The sequence below is a fragment of the Nerophis lumbriciformis genome, linkage group LG15 (genome assembly GCF_033978685.3).
Source record: "Nerophis lumbriciformis linkage group LG15, RoL_Nlum_v2.1, whole genome shotgun sequence".
In the NCBI taxonomy this organism is placed as follows: Eukaryota; Metazoa; Chordata; class Actinopteri; order Syngnathiformes; family Syngnathidae; genus Nerophis; species Nerophis lumbriciformis.
Window position 1 is genome coordinate 39,996,878 of NC_084562.2, and position 15,908 is coordinate 40,012,785.

Below are 15,908 nucleotides of genomic sequence, written 5' to 3' on the forward strand. Positions count from 1 at the left end.
TCTTTGATTTATGTATAATGATGCAGTTTTACATTTATTTTCGTTTCACTAAATAAGCGTTTATCACTTGCAACTTAAAAAAACCCCCAATTCATTTGGAATAAAAAAAACAGTTCAATTAATTCCCACATTTATTAAATTAATGAAAAATTGTGCAACACTGCAATGAAGGAGCTGGTCGGCTCTCTCGATGATGTGGCTTGCTGCAGTCAGCCACATTTCAAAACTCTCTGCATAACTTTATTTACAATAAATACATTTATTATCGATTATTCGCGTTTACTGATTCTATTATCTTTAACGATAACGATTCTATAATCGTTCATGTCCGAATTGTAATGCATCTAAAAATCGATTATTTCCCCTACCTCTACTGATACTTATATTTGAAAGGTTCAAGATCATGAATGCATTTTTGATCTCAATTATAATCAGACAAAAACACAGAATGGCAGTGTAACAATATCAATTAAATATTTTTAAATATTTCCTGCAATTGGCCCTGATTTGAATCCTTTGGATTTTGCCCTTAAAAGTCCACCTGTGTCCAGGGACTAATTTCATGAGTTTGTAAACACATATCACAAACAACAAAATATTTTTCGAAAATAAAGAATATAAATCCAACCACTGTAGTATCGACCATATACTGATATGCTGGCGTATTGTTAATGCCGTCGTTTGTATTGATCCGCCCACCTCTGTTTACATTCAAGAGTTGTAGCTTAGCGGTTAGTTTATTGTTTTACGGTGTGTAGTGTAACATGTTTAGCTATTTGTCGTCCTCCAGGGATGTCACTTGTAAGAAACAGTTCATTTGCCGCCATGAAGGTGAGGATTAGTGATTTAGAAGTGGCTTTGCACTATGGAGAGACGTTAGCCGCTAGCAAGAATGCTACACTGCGATGAGGACTCGTTAGTTCGTTTGTCATGGTCACATTTGCTGTACGCAGCTAGAATGTGTCAATAACAGGCATTATCACAATATACTGATGGTATGACGAGCTTTATCGTCTGTCAAATTCATATTTATATTATATATCATCTATATCGCGTCGTCCACCTCTGTTTACATTCAAGAGTTCTAGCTTAGCGGTTAGCTTATAGTTTTCGGTGTGTCGTGTAACATGTTTAGCTATTTGTCGTCCTCCAGTGATTTTACTTGTGAGAAACAGTTCATTTGCCGCCATGGAGGTGAGGATTAGTGATTTAGAAGTGGCTTTGCACTATGGAGAGATGTTAGCCGAGGACTCGTTTGTTCACTTGTCACCATACTTGCCAACCTTGAGACCTCCGAATTTGGGAGATGGGGGGGCGGGGGGGCGGGGGGGTTGAGGTGTGGGAGGGCTGGGGGGGGGCGAGGTTTGGTGGTAGCGGGGGTGTATATTGTAGCCCGGAAGAGTTAGGGCTGCAAGGGATTCTGGGTATTTGTTCTGTTGTGTTTATGTTGTGTTACGGTGCGGATGTTCTCCCGAAATGTGTTTGTCATTCCTGTTTGGTGTGGGTTCACAGTGTGGCGCATATTTGTAACAGTGTTAAATGTTGTTTATACGGCCACCCTCAGTGTGACCTGTTTGGCTGTTGATCAAGTATGTCTTGCAGTCACTTACGTGTGTCTGTAGAAGCCGCATGCAACCTGTAACTGGACCGGCACGCTGTTTGTATGGAGAAAAAGTGGACGCCACAACAGATTGTAGAGGACGTTAAAGGCAGTGCCATCACGGCACGCCCTCGATATTGTTGCCCGGGTGAAAATCGGGAGAAATTCGGGAGGTTAGCTGAAATTCGGGAGTCTCCCGGAAAAATCGGGAGGGTTGGCAAGTATGCTTGTCACTGTCACATTTGTTCTACGCAGCTAGAATGTGTCATCAACAGGCATTATCACAATATACTGATAGTATTACAAGCTTTATTGTTTGTCCAATTCATATTATTCATATCATATATCGTTTATATCGCGTCGTCCACCTTTTGCCCAAAGTCAACTGGGATAGGCTCCAGTTCCCCGAGACACTGATCAGTTTAAGAGGTGGAGTTTCACAGCATGCCGTGGAAGGAGTGTTATTAACAGGGCTCTGTTTCCCTATAAGCAAACTGTTAGTGAACAGTTCTGGAGACAACGACTGAGCGCAGAGGGAGATGGTGTCAGGAGTGAGAAGGGTATGGTCGCACATCAATCAAATCAAATCAAATCAACTTTATTTATAAAGCACATTTAAAATTTACCACAGGGGTAGCCAAAGTGCTGTACAATGAACAGGTTAAAAGATAAAACGAGTACCGAGCAAACACAACACAACACAAACAGAACACGATAAAAAATAAATAATTAAAATAGAATAAAAAAAAACATAAAAACAGGTTCACAGCAGGTGTATTATGGGGCGCCATTGCAGGATGGATATCACTCAGTGTTAAAAGCCATGGAATAAAAGTATGTTTTTAAGAGAGATTTAAAAACAGGAAGAGAGGAGGCTTGTCTAACACTCAGGGGTAGGTCGTTCCAGAGCTTGGGAGCAGCAACGGCGAAAGCTCTGTCACCTCTAAGCTTCAGCCTTGTGTCAGGGACCGTCAACAGCAGCTGATCGGCTGATCTTAAGGATCGGGTGGGGCAGTAAGGCTGAAGGAGGTCGGAGAGATAGGTTGGCGCGAGGTTGTTTAGACATTTAAAAACAAATAAAAGGAGTTTAAAATTGATTCGGTAACGCACAGGGAGCCAGTGAAGGGACGCTAAAATTGACATGACGCCACACAGACACAAAAACAACACCTTTGGGAATTTGGACTTAAACAAGATAGAGGTTTTGTTAAAAGATCGAGATTTGCTCTGTAAGGGTCGTCCGTCTCCATGGTAACGCTTCATGTAAAATGCTGCACGGGTAAAGGTACAGAGGGTCTAATGAATGATGCAATCAAACCCTAGCACCAAAAGTTAATTTCTTGCGTTGACAATGACAACGTCCATACATTTACAATTTAGGAGCCTTATTTCTTTTGACTGAGAAAAAAAAGTCCTGGTATCACTAGGGAGGATTTGCATTACAGTTGATATTCCTCCCAATATGAGGGAGGCCCTCAAATCCACAGCAATATCGAGGGATGCTTGCGCACTTCTCTATCAGCATTGCATACTAAACACATCATACAGTGGACATGCCTGAATGGAAAAACATGACGATCACCAGGAATGAAAGAAGACTTGTGATAAAAGGTGCTCGCCAGCATAAGATACAACTTGAGACTTGTGTACTTTTTAGCTAAAATCGTTGGATGTACGGTGGAACTTCGATTTACGAACTCCTCGTTGTATGAACTTTTTTGATTTACTGACCACAGACCGAATAAAAATATACTTTGCTGTACAAACTTTGTCTCAGCGTACAAACAGTTTATCCAGCCATTGTGTGCCCGGCAGCACATCCATTGTCTGATCTATCGCCGGTGCTCAATCAATGTCTTTAGCTACTGTGCTAATTCCTACTTTGAATTTGCTTTTTAGTGTTTTTTAGCTTTTTTACAGCATGTTTCTAGTTTTGCTTGCAATGTGTGGTATCCAGATCATTGTCATTACTTCCTCCTATAATCCCCCTCGCTGCACAGAAAAGATTAGCCAACAAAGTAAATTTGATTTTTTTTTTTTAATTCTTAATCATTGAAGCACCTGGCTGTTAAAATGAAGGAGTTTTGTGATTTCAAACTGTGAGTGCACCACAGGGCTAGTGACAGTGTTTGTGTGTGGCCAGGTCGGCTGCAAATGAGGACAGTTCAGCAAGTTACTGTTATGACTTTGTTATTGTACAGAAAGTTGCTCCATCACCCCCTTGCTATGTTTGTTTGATATACGGGACTGCCGGGGTTCCCATTTGGTCGATCGTGAACTATCGGTCAATTGCACAGTGGACACACACTGTGTCCACACAGTCCGCAATTGACTGTGTGGACACAGTCAATTCTTCACTGTGACGTCACTGACGTCACTTCGGTCACTTGATTGACATACTTGACAGCCGAGGGTTTTGTGAGATGACCGCTGGCTGGCGTGAGCTCAGTATGAAGAAGAAAACCCGCCAGAAACACTTTTTATTTCAACACAGACTCCGTACCTGCTGTCAAAAAAGTAAAGATCGACGCAAAATTCATATGTATATATACATTAATATATATATGTATATATATATATACATAATGTATATATATATATATATATATATATATATATATATATATATATATATATATATATACATTATATATATATATATATATATATATATATATATTTTTATGTGTATATATTTACATATTTATGTATATTATATATGTATATTTGTGTGTGTGTATATATACATTTAAACATGTATATATATATATATATATATATATATATATATATATATATATATATATATATATACAAATATATATTATATACATGTACATATAATAAACATATATATATATATATATATATAAAATACATATATATGTATTTAAATGTACATATATGTATTACATATATAATATATATACATGTATAAATGTATATATACACACACACATTTATATACATACAGTATATAATATACATAAATATGTACATATATACACAAACATATATACATACATACATACATACATATATATATATATATATATATATATATATACATTTGAGGCTCATTAGCTTGTATGCGCTAGTTTTATGAGACCTTTATTTTGTTGGATGGAGTAGCATTTTTATTGTGAAAACAGGAACTGTGCGGTCAGTTTTTACTTTTTTGAAAGCAGGTACGGAGAGAAAGTCTGCGTTGAAATGAAAAATGTTTCTCACGTTTTTTTTTTGTTTGTTTTTTTCATATTGAGCTCACACCAGCCAGCGGTCATCTCACAAGACCCCTCCCTGAATTTTGTTAAGGCTGGAACACAGTATTTAAGTTTATTGTTTCGTTTGGAGAAATTGGCTTATATATATATACGAAATGTTCTATTTATGAGCCCTGTCCAAGAACCAATTAAGTTCATAAATCGAGGTTCCACTGTTTTTTACTTCAACCTCAAGTGTCTTGTTCAATTGAGCATTATTGTCAGAGTTCACACTTTTCAAGGTGTGTGTGAATGTCGCTTTCCCCTTAAGGCCTACCCAGATTAAGACACAACTCACAAGCGTTGTGTGAGACTCACTTGGGTGTTAGTCGAGGGTCTCCGTAGGGGGCGTAGGGAGACATGTTTAAAAGAAACTCCTTAGGTGGGTAGGAGCTCCACCTCTGTTGCACATTGCTGCTGTCATTGTTATTCCAAAAGTCTCTGTCTAGTTCACTGTGGTCAGAAAGAGTGACAAAGACGATTACTCAACGCAAGACACAGAGATACATAGACATTCATATTTCAATAGTAGGAACATTGAAATTCCTGCATGATGTTCTACAGTTTGCATTAGATAAGAAAAAAATATGCACATGCCCTTACACAACTTACACTAAAAGATTAGCTTTCTACTCAGAAAGTGTTGTTGAATGAGATACCTCACCATAGATCATTTTCATATGTCCCCATCTACAGATTTCCCCTGTCACCTACTTGATGGCTTTATTTTCCCCTCGACCTCTCACAGACTCCGGAGAGTTGGCAGCTTCCACCCCAGGTTTATTCCTCTTCCCCTGCAGAGAGAGTGACGGCAATACATCAGATGATATACTGCATGTAAGTATATTGGTCAAATGGACACTTGTCGGTGCTGAAGCGTGTAGGAATATACTCTCCTGAGCAAAATAATAGGAACTTGTTTGCAAAAGTAGAGGATGAAATATGTCAAAAGAAGAAACAGAAGGCAGGGTAGACAATTTACTGAAAAGGATGATTCTGGGAAAAGGGAGAGATCAGTCCAGATTGGCAAAGCCAGAGCTTTAGGAAACTGGTACTACAGTTACCAAGCAAGGACATTGATGACACACATTGCTGTAATAGATTGAGATCCTGCTGTGGAAATGTTCTGCTTTAGGTCTGTTTTTCTGCTCAGGCAGACCACACTCAGGTGCTGATGAACAGGCCGTAGAATCCTTAGAATCTTGGATGAGAACCTCCTGCTGCTGAGGCGCTCTACATCCACCCTCCTCGTCGGCTTCAGAAGTGGCTAAATCACGGTCGTAGCCCACGCTTGCTGCCAAAGCACCACTCCTGCGCTTTTAGTCCTTCTCTTTGGCAACAGAAATGGCTTACTCGCCGTCGTCACCTTCCTCTGATGACGATGGTATCATCTATTTCGCCAGCAACTCCACTGATTGTCGTCGAATGGTTGCTGGGAAGCCAGCTCTAGATTAGGGGTTGTCCTTCCATTCTGTGCCGAGTGATCCGTAGCCATTCTTCCCGCTTCCCACCCTGTGTGACATTGACCTTCAGATGCCTGAGATCTGTTCCTTGGGGGGAATACTGTCATAATACGCTGCTTGACAGTTTTAGTCTTCTGTGTTGGTGTTTCCTGCTCTCTTCTAATTGTGTATTTTGTATTCATATTGTGTCATTCGTTTCCTGTTTTTTTTGCGGTTTTTAGTTTTCAAATTTTTTCCCCAGGACGCTGGTTCTAATTTGTTATTTGTAGGCTTTTTAGGCACAGTATTTGGACTTTGGCATTTGCTGGATCATTGCATGTGTTTTCCCTGATGTTACCCAAGTTTCCTGGGGGTTTCTTTGTGTTTGATGGTCTTTGTGACTCGTTACTTCCATGTATTTCTTCTCTTTGCTGTGCTTTTGTTACGGTTTTGCAATTTCGTATGAACCGCCGCTGGTCTTTCCTGTTTGGACGCCATAGATGCTTCCAATTCCGGCATGAAAGCCTGGTCCATCTCTCTCTCCGGTTCAGAACGGGTCAGTCGGTACTGGTCAGTCGGGACTACTCCGGTCTCCAGTTTGATGAGTGGTGCCGCTCCCATCCCCAGTTGTGATAGTAACACTTTAGCCTCCAGTACGGTCGGGACAACTTTGGACTTTGGCTTTTGCTGGATCGTTGTGTATGTTTTCCCTGATGTTACCTGAGTTTCATGGAGTTACTTTTTTGTTTACATTCTCTGCATTACTTCCATGTACTATTAATTCTTCTCATTGCGATGCTTATGTTACTGCTACTGTTGCAACGTTCCTCAATCCACCAGCCCTTTCTTTTCCGGCGAGGCAGCCTGAAATTAGATAACTGCTTCCAGTTTCAGCAAGAGTCCATTTATTTTTACCGTTCCGACTCGGTGGTTGGGACTACTCAAGCCTACAGATCCAGGACTATGGCTGGAACCCCTCTCCCCTCCCCAGTACAGACAGTATCAAGCTCGTAACGACGGGATGTCAGGAGCCCCCACTCATTGCATATGTTTTCACTGAAAATTCCGGAGTTTTATGTCACTTCTTTATTGTTTTCCATCCATCCATCCATTTTCTACCTCTTGTCCCTTTTTGGGGTTGCGGGGGGTGCTGGAGCTTATTTCACTTGCTTCATTTTTTCCCCTTGTGGTGCTTTTGTTACTGTTTCACTTTTTTGTTTGGCTTTTTGCCTTCACACACACTACAAGAGACACATTGATAAGCATATGTATAATGTACAGTATTTACTAGAGATGTCTGATATAATCGGCCTGCCGATATTATCGGCCGATAAATGCTTTATAATGTAATATCAGAAATTATCGGTATCGGTTTCAAAAAGTAAAATTAATGACTTTTTAAAACGCCGCTGTACGGAGCGGTGCATATCCGGTAAAACACGGACGTGACTCGTATACTCTGGACTGAAGCTGTGTGCCTTCATTGTTTTTGTATCTGTTGTTTTGAGGCATGTTTAAAGAAAATAAAAAATAATGCACTTTGTGAAAGTCAAAGTATAGTATTTCCCATAGTTGTAATGGGTATCAGGATTATCTCAGGGACATTATGTCCCAAATGCCAAGCTGTTTTGAGGCATGTTAAAACAAATAATGCACTTTGTGACTTCAATAATAAATATGGCAGTGCTATGTTGGCACTTTTTTCCATAACTGGAGTTGAAGTTGTTCTCTTATTTTGGAAAACTTTGTTTTTGATTGATTGATTGAAACTTGTATTAGTAGATTGCACAGTACAGTACATATTCCGTACAATTGACCACTAAATGGTAACACCCGAATAACTTTTTTTTAAACAAAAGTGTCTAGTGCACAATAACTAAAGGCAAGTAAAAACTACTATAGGCTCCCATTTAATGCATGTACGTTTTGCCCTCAAAGCCTTCCGGTATCCAGAGACTTACTCCCTGAGTTTGTAAACAATATCAAAAACAAACCAAAACAATACTTTGAAATCATATGTACAAAAATATACAAATTTGTGTGTATATATAAATATACATATATATATATAAATATACATATATATATATATATATATATATATATATATATATATATATATATCTCAAACAAGTCACTGTATTATCAGGTATACACTGATACTATAATAGCATTGACAACTGGATCGATAATCCCGACTTTTCATTGAAACTTTAGCGTGTGTTGTCCTGCTGGGTGTTTGCGTGGGTGGGCATGTGTGTGTGTAGCATGCTTAGCCATTCTTTTTCCTCGAGTCTAGTCCTTCAGTGATAATACGTGGCAGAAACTGTGTTTATATCTGCCACAGTAGTGAGGATTAATATCTTAGAAGCGTCTTTTCAGTCATTTCATTTATTTTAGGAGACAGAGAAAGGATCATGCCCCACTTGTAGTAAATGGAGCATATGACTGTGGCCTCCTTTAAGTTCCTGGGAACAACATCTCGGAGGACCTCACGTGGACTGTCAACACTTCAACACTGGTCAAAAAAAAGCACAGCAGAGACTCAACTTCCTTCATGTACTGCGGAGGAACCGACTTGAAGAAAAAAGGTATCTTTTTATTGGGCCACCATAGATCCAGTGCTGATGTACTGCGTAACTGTGTGGTTTGCTGCCTGCTCTTTTGCAGACAGGAAGGTTCTGCAGAGGGTGACCAGGACAGCCGAGAAGATCATCGGCCGCCGTTTGCCCTTCTTAGAGGACATTACTCGCTCTCGCTGCCTCGGTAGTGCAAAAAAAAATCATCAGGGAAGAGATTTTGGTCAAACCAGAGCAGGACACGCACAGAAACAAAAACAGTTTTTACCCGTGGGCCATTAGGATTTTGAATCTGTCCAAATAGCTTACACCCTTTTTTACTGTTTGTACTGATATTATGTAATTATTTTTAGCATGTTATTTATTGCTTGTCTTGTATTTTAACTGCACCTAACAGAGTAGCCTACTGTAATGTTGTCATGCTCTCATGTTAGATAAAAAATAAAGCATTATTTTCTATGGTTTTGTTTTCCAGAAAATATCCTTGATTCCCCAATACAAATGTTGACAGATATTGAATGTTTACTGTATACATGGCACTAAACCCACTTACAGTAGGTTGTCTTCATGAGTTTAGGGTCCCACAGTAGAAAAAACAATAGTGGTTACTGGTTATATTGCTAAAATTTGTCAAAAATTATCTATGAATATTTGTGGAGCCGTGAAAAATAACCATTATGTTTGGCTCTGGACAAGTCTTCTTATTAAGGACCTCTGACCTACAAGAAAGAAATAGTCCATCCATCAGGAACCAATCTGTTCAGCGATTACATTATTACATAAGGTCAAAAATGTATGTAAAATATTACTGAAAATTAATTTATTTCATGCACGACAGAATTATTGTGAATACTTTTCTTTTAGTATTTCCACAAATTTGAATACTATGATACTATGACATGAATCTGCCTCAGTATGCACAGGATTCTGGTTCAGTACATATTTTTGCGGGTGTGTCATCCCACTGATATTCATCAATAGACATCTGCACAGCAGTATCTGTGGAAGCAACATGAACCCTGTTACGTTGTCGAAGGTGGGTAAACATTGGGGGAAATCTTAGCTTCCAAGGCGGAAAATGTTTCTAGAAGTCAGGAGCCTAGGATTCAATGCAGCTCATGTATCATTAAACCCAATCATAACATCTTCAGGAGAGTGGAGGAAAGCGGAAAAGGTACCATGTTGAAAGAAGGTGGGAGGAAATAGCAAACAAGATCGGATTGGGAAAAACAAGAGGGAGTATGTGCACGACATAGAAGTGGTGGAAGCGGAAGAATTTAAAAGAGAATGCAGAAAAATGACATTTCAAAATGAATCAAGTATGCCACATTAGATAAACTATGAGAGTGAGTGAGGCCATGCATCCCTCTGAAGTATTCTCATGAGCCCTGCTGCCATCATGGTTGTCACACAACTGACTGTTAGCGATAACAGTGTTCGCCTTGCGTTTAGAAAAATGACATTGTGGAAATGATCTTTGCCAGCAGCTCGGTGGCAGATAGAATTGAACTGAAAAAAAAAACCCTCCAGACAGCAACTAACTTGAACACAAGTGCCAGCATAACAGTGCAGATGTGTGGGAAATGTAAGTAATTATTAGGGATGTCAAAGTTACCGCATTAACTCATGTAATCAATTAAAAAATATATATCGCCTTAAAGGGGAACATTATCACAATTTCAGAATGGTTAAAACCATTAAAAATCAGTTCCCAGTGGCTTATTATATTTTTCGAAGTTTTTTTCAAAATTTTACCCATCACGCAATATCCCTAAAAAAAGCTTCAAAGTGCCTGATTTTAACCATCGTTATAAACACCCGTCCATTTTCCTGTGACGTCACATAGTGAAGCCAACACAAACAAACATGGCGGAAAGAACAGCAAGCTATAGCGTCATTAGCTCGGATTCAGACTCGGATTTCAGTGGCTTAAGCGATTCAACAGATTACGCATGTATTGAAACGGATGGTTGTAGTGTGGAGGCAGGTAGCGAAAACGAAATTGAAGAAGAAACTGAAGCTATTGAGCCATATCGGTTTGAACCGTATGCAAGCGAAACCGACGAAAATGACACGACAGCCAGCGACACGGGAGAAAGCGAGGACGAATTCGGCGATCACCTTCTAACCAACGATTGGTATGTGTTTGTTTGGCATTGAAAGAAACTAACAACTATGAACTAGGTTTACAGCATATGAAATACATGTGGCAACAACATGCTCTTTGAGAGTGCAGACAGCCCAATTTTCATCAATTAATATATTCTGTAGACATACACTCATCCGCGCTCTTTTCCTGAAAGCTGATCTGTCCAATTTTGGAGTTGATGTCAGCAGGTCAGGGAAGCTAGGGTCGATAGGGGGTTTAGCTCGCTCGTCTGCGGGAACAAACTGCCGCCATTGCTTGCCATGCTACCGAGGTCATTTGTCCCTGAATTGCTCACACACTCCGGCAGATTCAATGGGGGTCTGGCGGAAGATTTCTTTGACTTTATCGTTGGAAATGCATCTGCTTTGAGTGTCGCAGGATCTCCACACATTCTTGCCATCTGTGTCGTAGCATAGCTTTCGTCGGTAAAGTGTGCGGAACAAACGTCCAATTTCTTGGCACTTTCGCATCTTTGGGCCACTGGTGCAACTTGAATCCGTCCCTGTTCGTGTTGTTACACCCTCCGACAACACACCGACGAGGCATGATGTCTCCAAGGTACAGAAAACAGTCGAAAAAACTGAAAATAACAGAGCTGATTTGACTCGGTGTTTGAGAAAATGGCGGATTGCTTCCCGATGCGACGTCACATTGTGACATCATCGCTCTGAGAGCGAATATTAGAAAGACGTTTAATTCGCCAAGATTCACCCATGTAGAGTTCGGAAATCGGTTAAAAAAATATATGGTCTTTTTTCTGCAACATCAAGGTATATATTGACGCTTACATAGGTCTGGTGATAATGTTCCCCTTTAACATAAATTAATAAAGTTTAATCACAGTATTTGTTTTGACAGCCGTAAGGTTGCGCACATTGCACAGGCAGTGATCACGTCAAACGCCTGTGTAGGGTTGTACGGTATACCCGTATTAGTATAGTACCGCGATCGACTACATCGACTACAGCTCTGCTTTTAACACGGTCATCCCACACAAACTCACTGCTAAACTCCTCACTGTTGGTCTGACACCGGCTCTCTGTGACTGGGTCCTGAACTTTCTCACAAACCGGCCCCAGTCAGTCAGAATCGGCAACCAGACATCAGGCACAAAGGTTCTAAGCATAGGGACCCCCCAAGGCTGCGTGCTGAGCCCCCTATTGTACACCCTCTTCACACACGACTGTGTGGCCTCCCAGAACAACACCAGTATCATCAAGTTTGCAGATGATAATACGGTCGTCGGACTGATCACCGGGGGAGCTGAGGCAGCATACAGAAGGGAGGTAGCGGAACTGGTGGCCTGGTGTCAGGATAATAATCTCTCCTTGAACACAGACAAGACCAAGGAGATGATAATTGACCCACAGAGAAGGAGTGCACAGTACACACCTCTGTACATAGGGGGCACAAAGGTGGACAGGGTGAAAACCTTTAAATTCCTCGGGACCCACATCAGCGAGGACCTCACCTGGGATCACAACACCCAACAAACAATAAAGAAAGCCCAGCAGCGACTGTACTTCCTAAGAAGGCTGAGAAAATTTGGCATGGCACCCAAAATTCTCAGCAACTTCTATAGAAGTACGGTTGAGTGTCCTTACCAGCTCAATCACGGTCTGGCATGGCAACTGCACTGCCAAGGACAGGAAGGCACTCCAGCGAGTGATTAAAACTGCTCAGTACATATCAGGAGCAGCTTTCCCCTAACTACAGGACATGTACTCTACCAGGGTCACCAGGAGAGCACACAACATCATAAAGGACAGTACACACCCCCAGCACCTCCTACCATCAGGCAGACGATACAGGAGCCTGAAATCCAGGACTACGAGACTGACAAACAGTTTCTACCCACAGGCCATCAGGCTTGTGAATGCTAACTTGTGAATGCTAGCTCCCACCCCCCCGTTTTACTTTTGTCTTTTTGAACAAAAGACAGCTACCATGACCACCCCCGAAGTGTGAAACATCACTGTAGACACTTTAACTGCTGCTGTGACCAAATGTCACCTCCATACTGACTGTCAATCAGAATGTGCAATAATGTTATGTTACTTACTATGCCTTGTATATACATTTTTATTTTTAGCTAAGTACTGTGTGACTTGTTGAAAGGTGGACCAGCAAAGTAAGATTTTCATTGTACGGCAAACTGTCTGTTTAACTGTGCATATGACAATAAACAATCTTGAATCTTGAATCTTGAATACTAATGAATCATATTCGGTACTATATCGCCTCTAAAAAGTACCGGTCCAACCCCACCTTAAGAAAACTGTATTTATGCAAGCAAATGAGTTCAAACCCTGGCCGAGTCATACCGAAGACTATAAAAATGGGACCCATTACCTCCCTGCTTGGCACTCAGCATCAAAGGTTGGAATTGGGGGTTAAATCACCAAAAATGATTCCCGGGCGCGGCCACCACTGCTGCCCACTTCTTCTCTCACCTCCCAGGGGGTGAATAAGGGTGATGGATCAAATGCAGAGAATAATTTCGCCACACCTAATGTGTGTGACAATCATTGGTACTTTAATTTTAAATAAGAACCTGTAATTAATTGTGATTAATCACAGTTCAAGATTGTGATTAATCACAGTTCAAGAGTGTGATTAATCTGATTAAAGAAATAATCACTTGACAACCCTAGTAATTATTCACCTGCTCCAAAAATTAAGGGAACACTTAAATCTCCAATCCTAATAAATGAAATGTTCCACTTAGTATAGTAGAGTTCAGTGGAAATTTCCTGAAGACAACTGTATGCTTGGCCCCCCGCATGCCTGTGCACACTTCCTGCCACCCTTTGGCGTGTTCCTAATGATGGATCTCCTCACAGCCCTGGCATGCAGGAACCACTGCACCTGTGTACGGTCGGACAATACATTTGAGGGTCTCGTCCTAATCTGCAAATTCTGGTGTTCTCTGAAAAATGGCAAAACGACTGCACAATGCTGGACTGTGAGCAACGAGTCCACTGGAAGGAGTTGGATCCTAATGCCACCCTCATGCCCCACATAGAGTCTGTTATTTTGGGCAGAAGCATGCACGAGAGTGGCCTGCTGGAGGTCAATTTGTTGTGCTGTGGGTCCGCTTTGTGCTTTTGTTCTAATAGTAGTTCTTAATTTATCTATTTTAATGTTTTTATTATGTTATTTATTTCCTGTTGTTTTGGCTTAAAACACAATTTCCGTGTAATTTGTATGATTTTGTCCTGTGTTTTTCTGTTGTATTAGCTCTGCTATATTGTTATTCACGCCACTACCTCAATATACTACAGACTTTGAACTAAATAAATATATACTAATACATAATGTATTATACATATAATAATAAATTAATAATAATATTTATAATACATAAAATAAATACTATATAATAAATAATACATACAGTCGCGATCAAAAGTTTACATACACTTGTAAAGAACATAATGCCATGGCTGTCTTGAGTTTCCAATACTTCCTACAACTCTTGTTTTTTGTGATAGAGTGATTGGCGCACATGCTTGTTGGTCACTAAAAACATTCATGAAGTTGGGTACTTTTATGAATTTATTATGGGTCTACTGAAAATGTGACCAAATCTGCTGGGTCAAAAGTATACATACAGCAATGTTAATATTTGGTTACATGTCCCTTGGCAAGTTTCACTGCAATAAGGCGCTTTTGGTAGCCATCCACATTTTTCTGGCAAGCTTCTGGTTGAATTTCTGACCATTCCTCCTGACAAAATTGGTGCAGTTCACATTTCTGACCATAGAACTTTCCTCCAGAAGGTCTTATCTTTGTCCATGTGATGTCAGATGAAACAAAAATTGAGCTGCTTGGCCACAATACTCAGCAACATGTTTGGAGGAGGAAAGGTGAGGCCTTTAATCCCAGGAACACCATTCCCGCCATCAAGCATGGTGGTGGTAGTATTATGCTCTGGGCCTGTTTTGCTGCCAATGGAACTGGTGCTTTAAATGGGACAATGAAAAAGGAGGATAACCTCCAAATTCTTCAGGACAACCTAAAATCATCAGCCCGGAGGTTGGGTCTTGGGTGCAGTTGGGTGTTCCAACAGGTCAATGACCCCAAACACATGTCAAAAGTGGTAAAGGAATGGCTAAATCAGGCTAGAATTAAGGTTTTTGAATGGCCTTACGAAAGTCCTGACTTAAACGTGTGGACAATGCTGAAGAAATAAGTCCATGTCAGAAAACCAACAAATTTAGCTGAACTGCACCGATTTTGTCAAGAGGAGTGGTCAAAAATTCAACCAGAAGCTTGCCAGAAGCTTGTGGATGGCTACCAAATGTCATGTCTGTGTGATCATATTTTGTTTTAGTCATGTTCGGTTTTGTTTTTGGACTTTTTGTGCACTTTTGTTTGTTTTGTCACCATAGCAACCATTGGCTTTCACCTGTCACGTCACGCACCTGTTTCACATTTTGAGTCACGCACCTGTTTTCACTAATCATGTCTGTTGTATTTAAGTTCATTGTTTTCAGTTTGTCTTTCTGGCGACATCCGCATTCATACTCTCCACACACCCTTATGACCCTTGCTGCGCTTTTTCGTCCAAGTAAGTTTTCTTTATTCATGCCATAGTTTTCCAAGTTTTGTTTCATTGTTCATAGTTTCTTCCGTTGTGCAAGTTTTGTTTTTATAGTCAAGTTTTGTACATCCGCCCTTGTGCGCGCCTTTTGTTTGCTTCTTTTTTTTTGTAGTTATAGTGTTAAAATAAATCATGTACTCCCCTTCACACCACGTATGGTCCAAATCATTTGCACCACAGGAGAACAAATCACGCCATAGTCCAAGTCGTGACACCAAAAGCGCCTTATTGCAGTGAAACTTGCCAAGGGACATGTAACCAAATATTAA

General features: G+C 40.4%; 1 protein-coding gene across 2 annotated transcripts in view; it reads right to left on the bottom strand.

The window, feature by feature from the left end:
* Positions 1-15,908, bottom strand: part of LOC133616116 (synaptotagmin-7-like) — a 463,372-nt gene that overhangs the window by 202,738 nt on the left and 244,726 nt on the right. For both annotated transcript variants that reach the window (XM_061975228.1, XM_061975227.1), the window contains exons 3-4: positions 5,578-5,657; positions 5,182-5,316 (exon numbers count right to left, since the gene is read on the bottom strand). In XM_061975228.1, the coding sequence (XP_061831212.1) occupies positions 5,182-5,316; positions 5,578-5,657 (215 nt within the window). The remainder of the gene's footprint in view (positions 1-5,181; positions 5,317-5,577; positions 5,658-15,908) is intronic.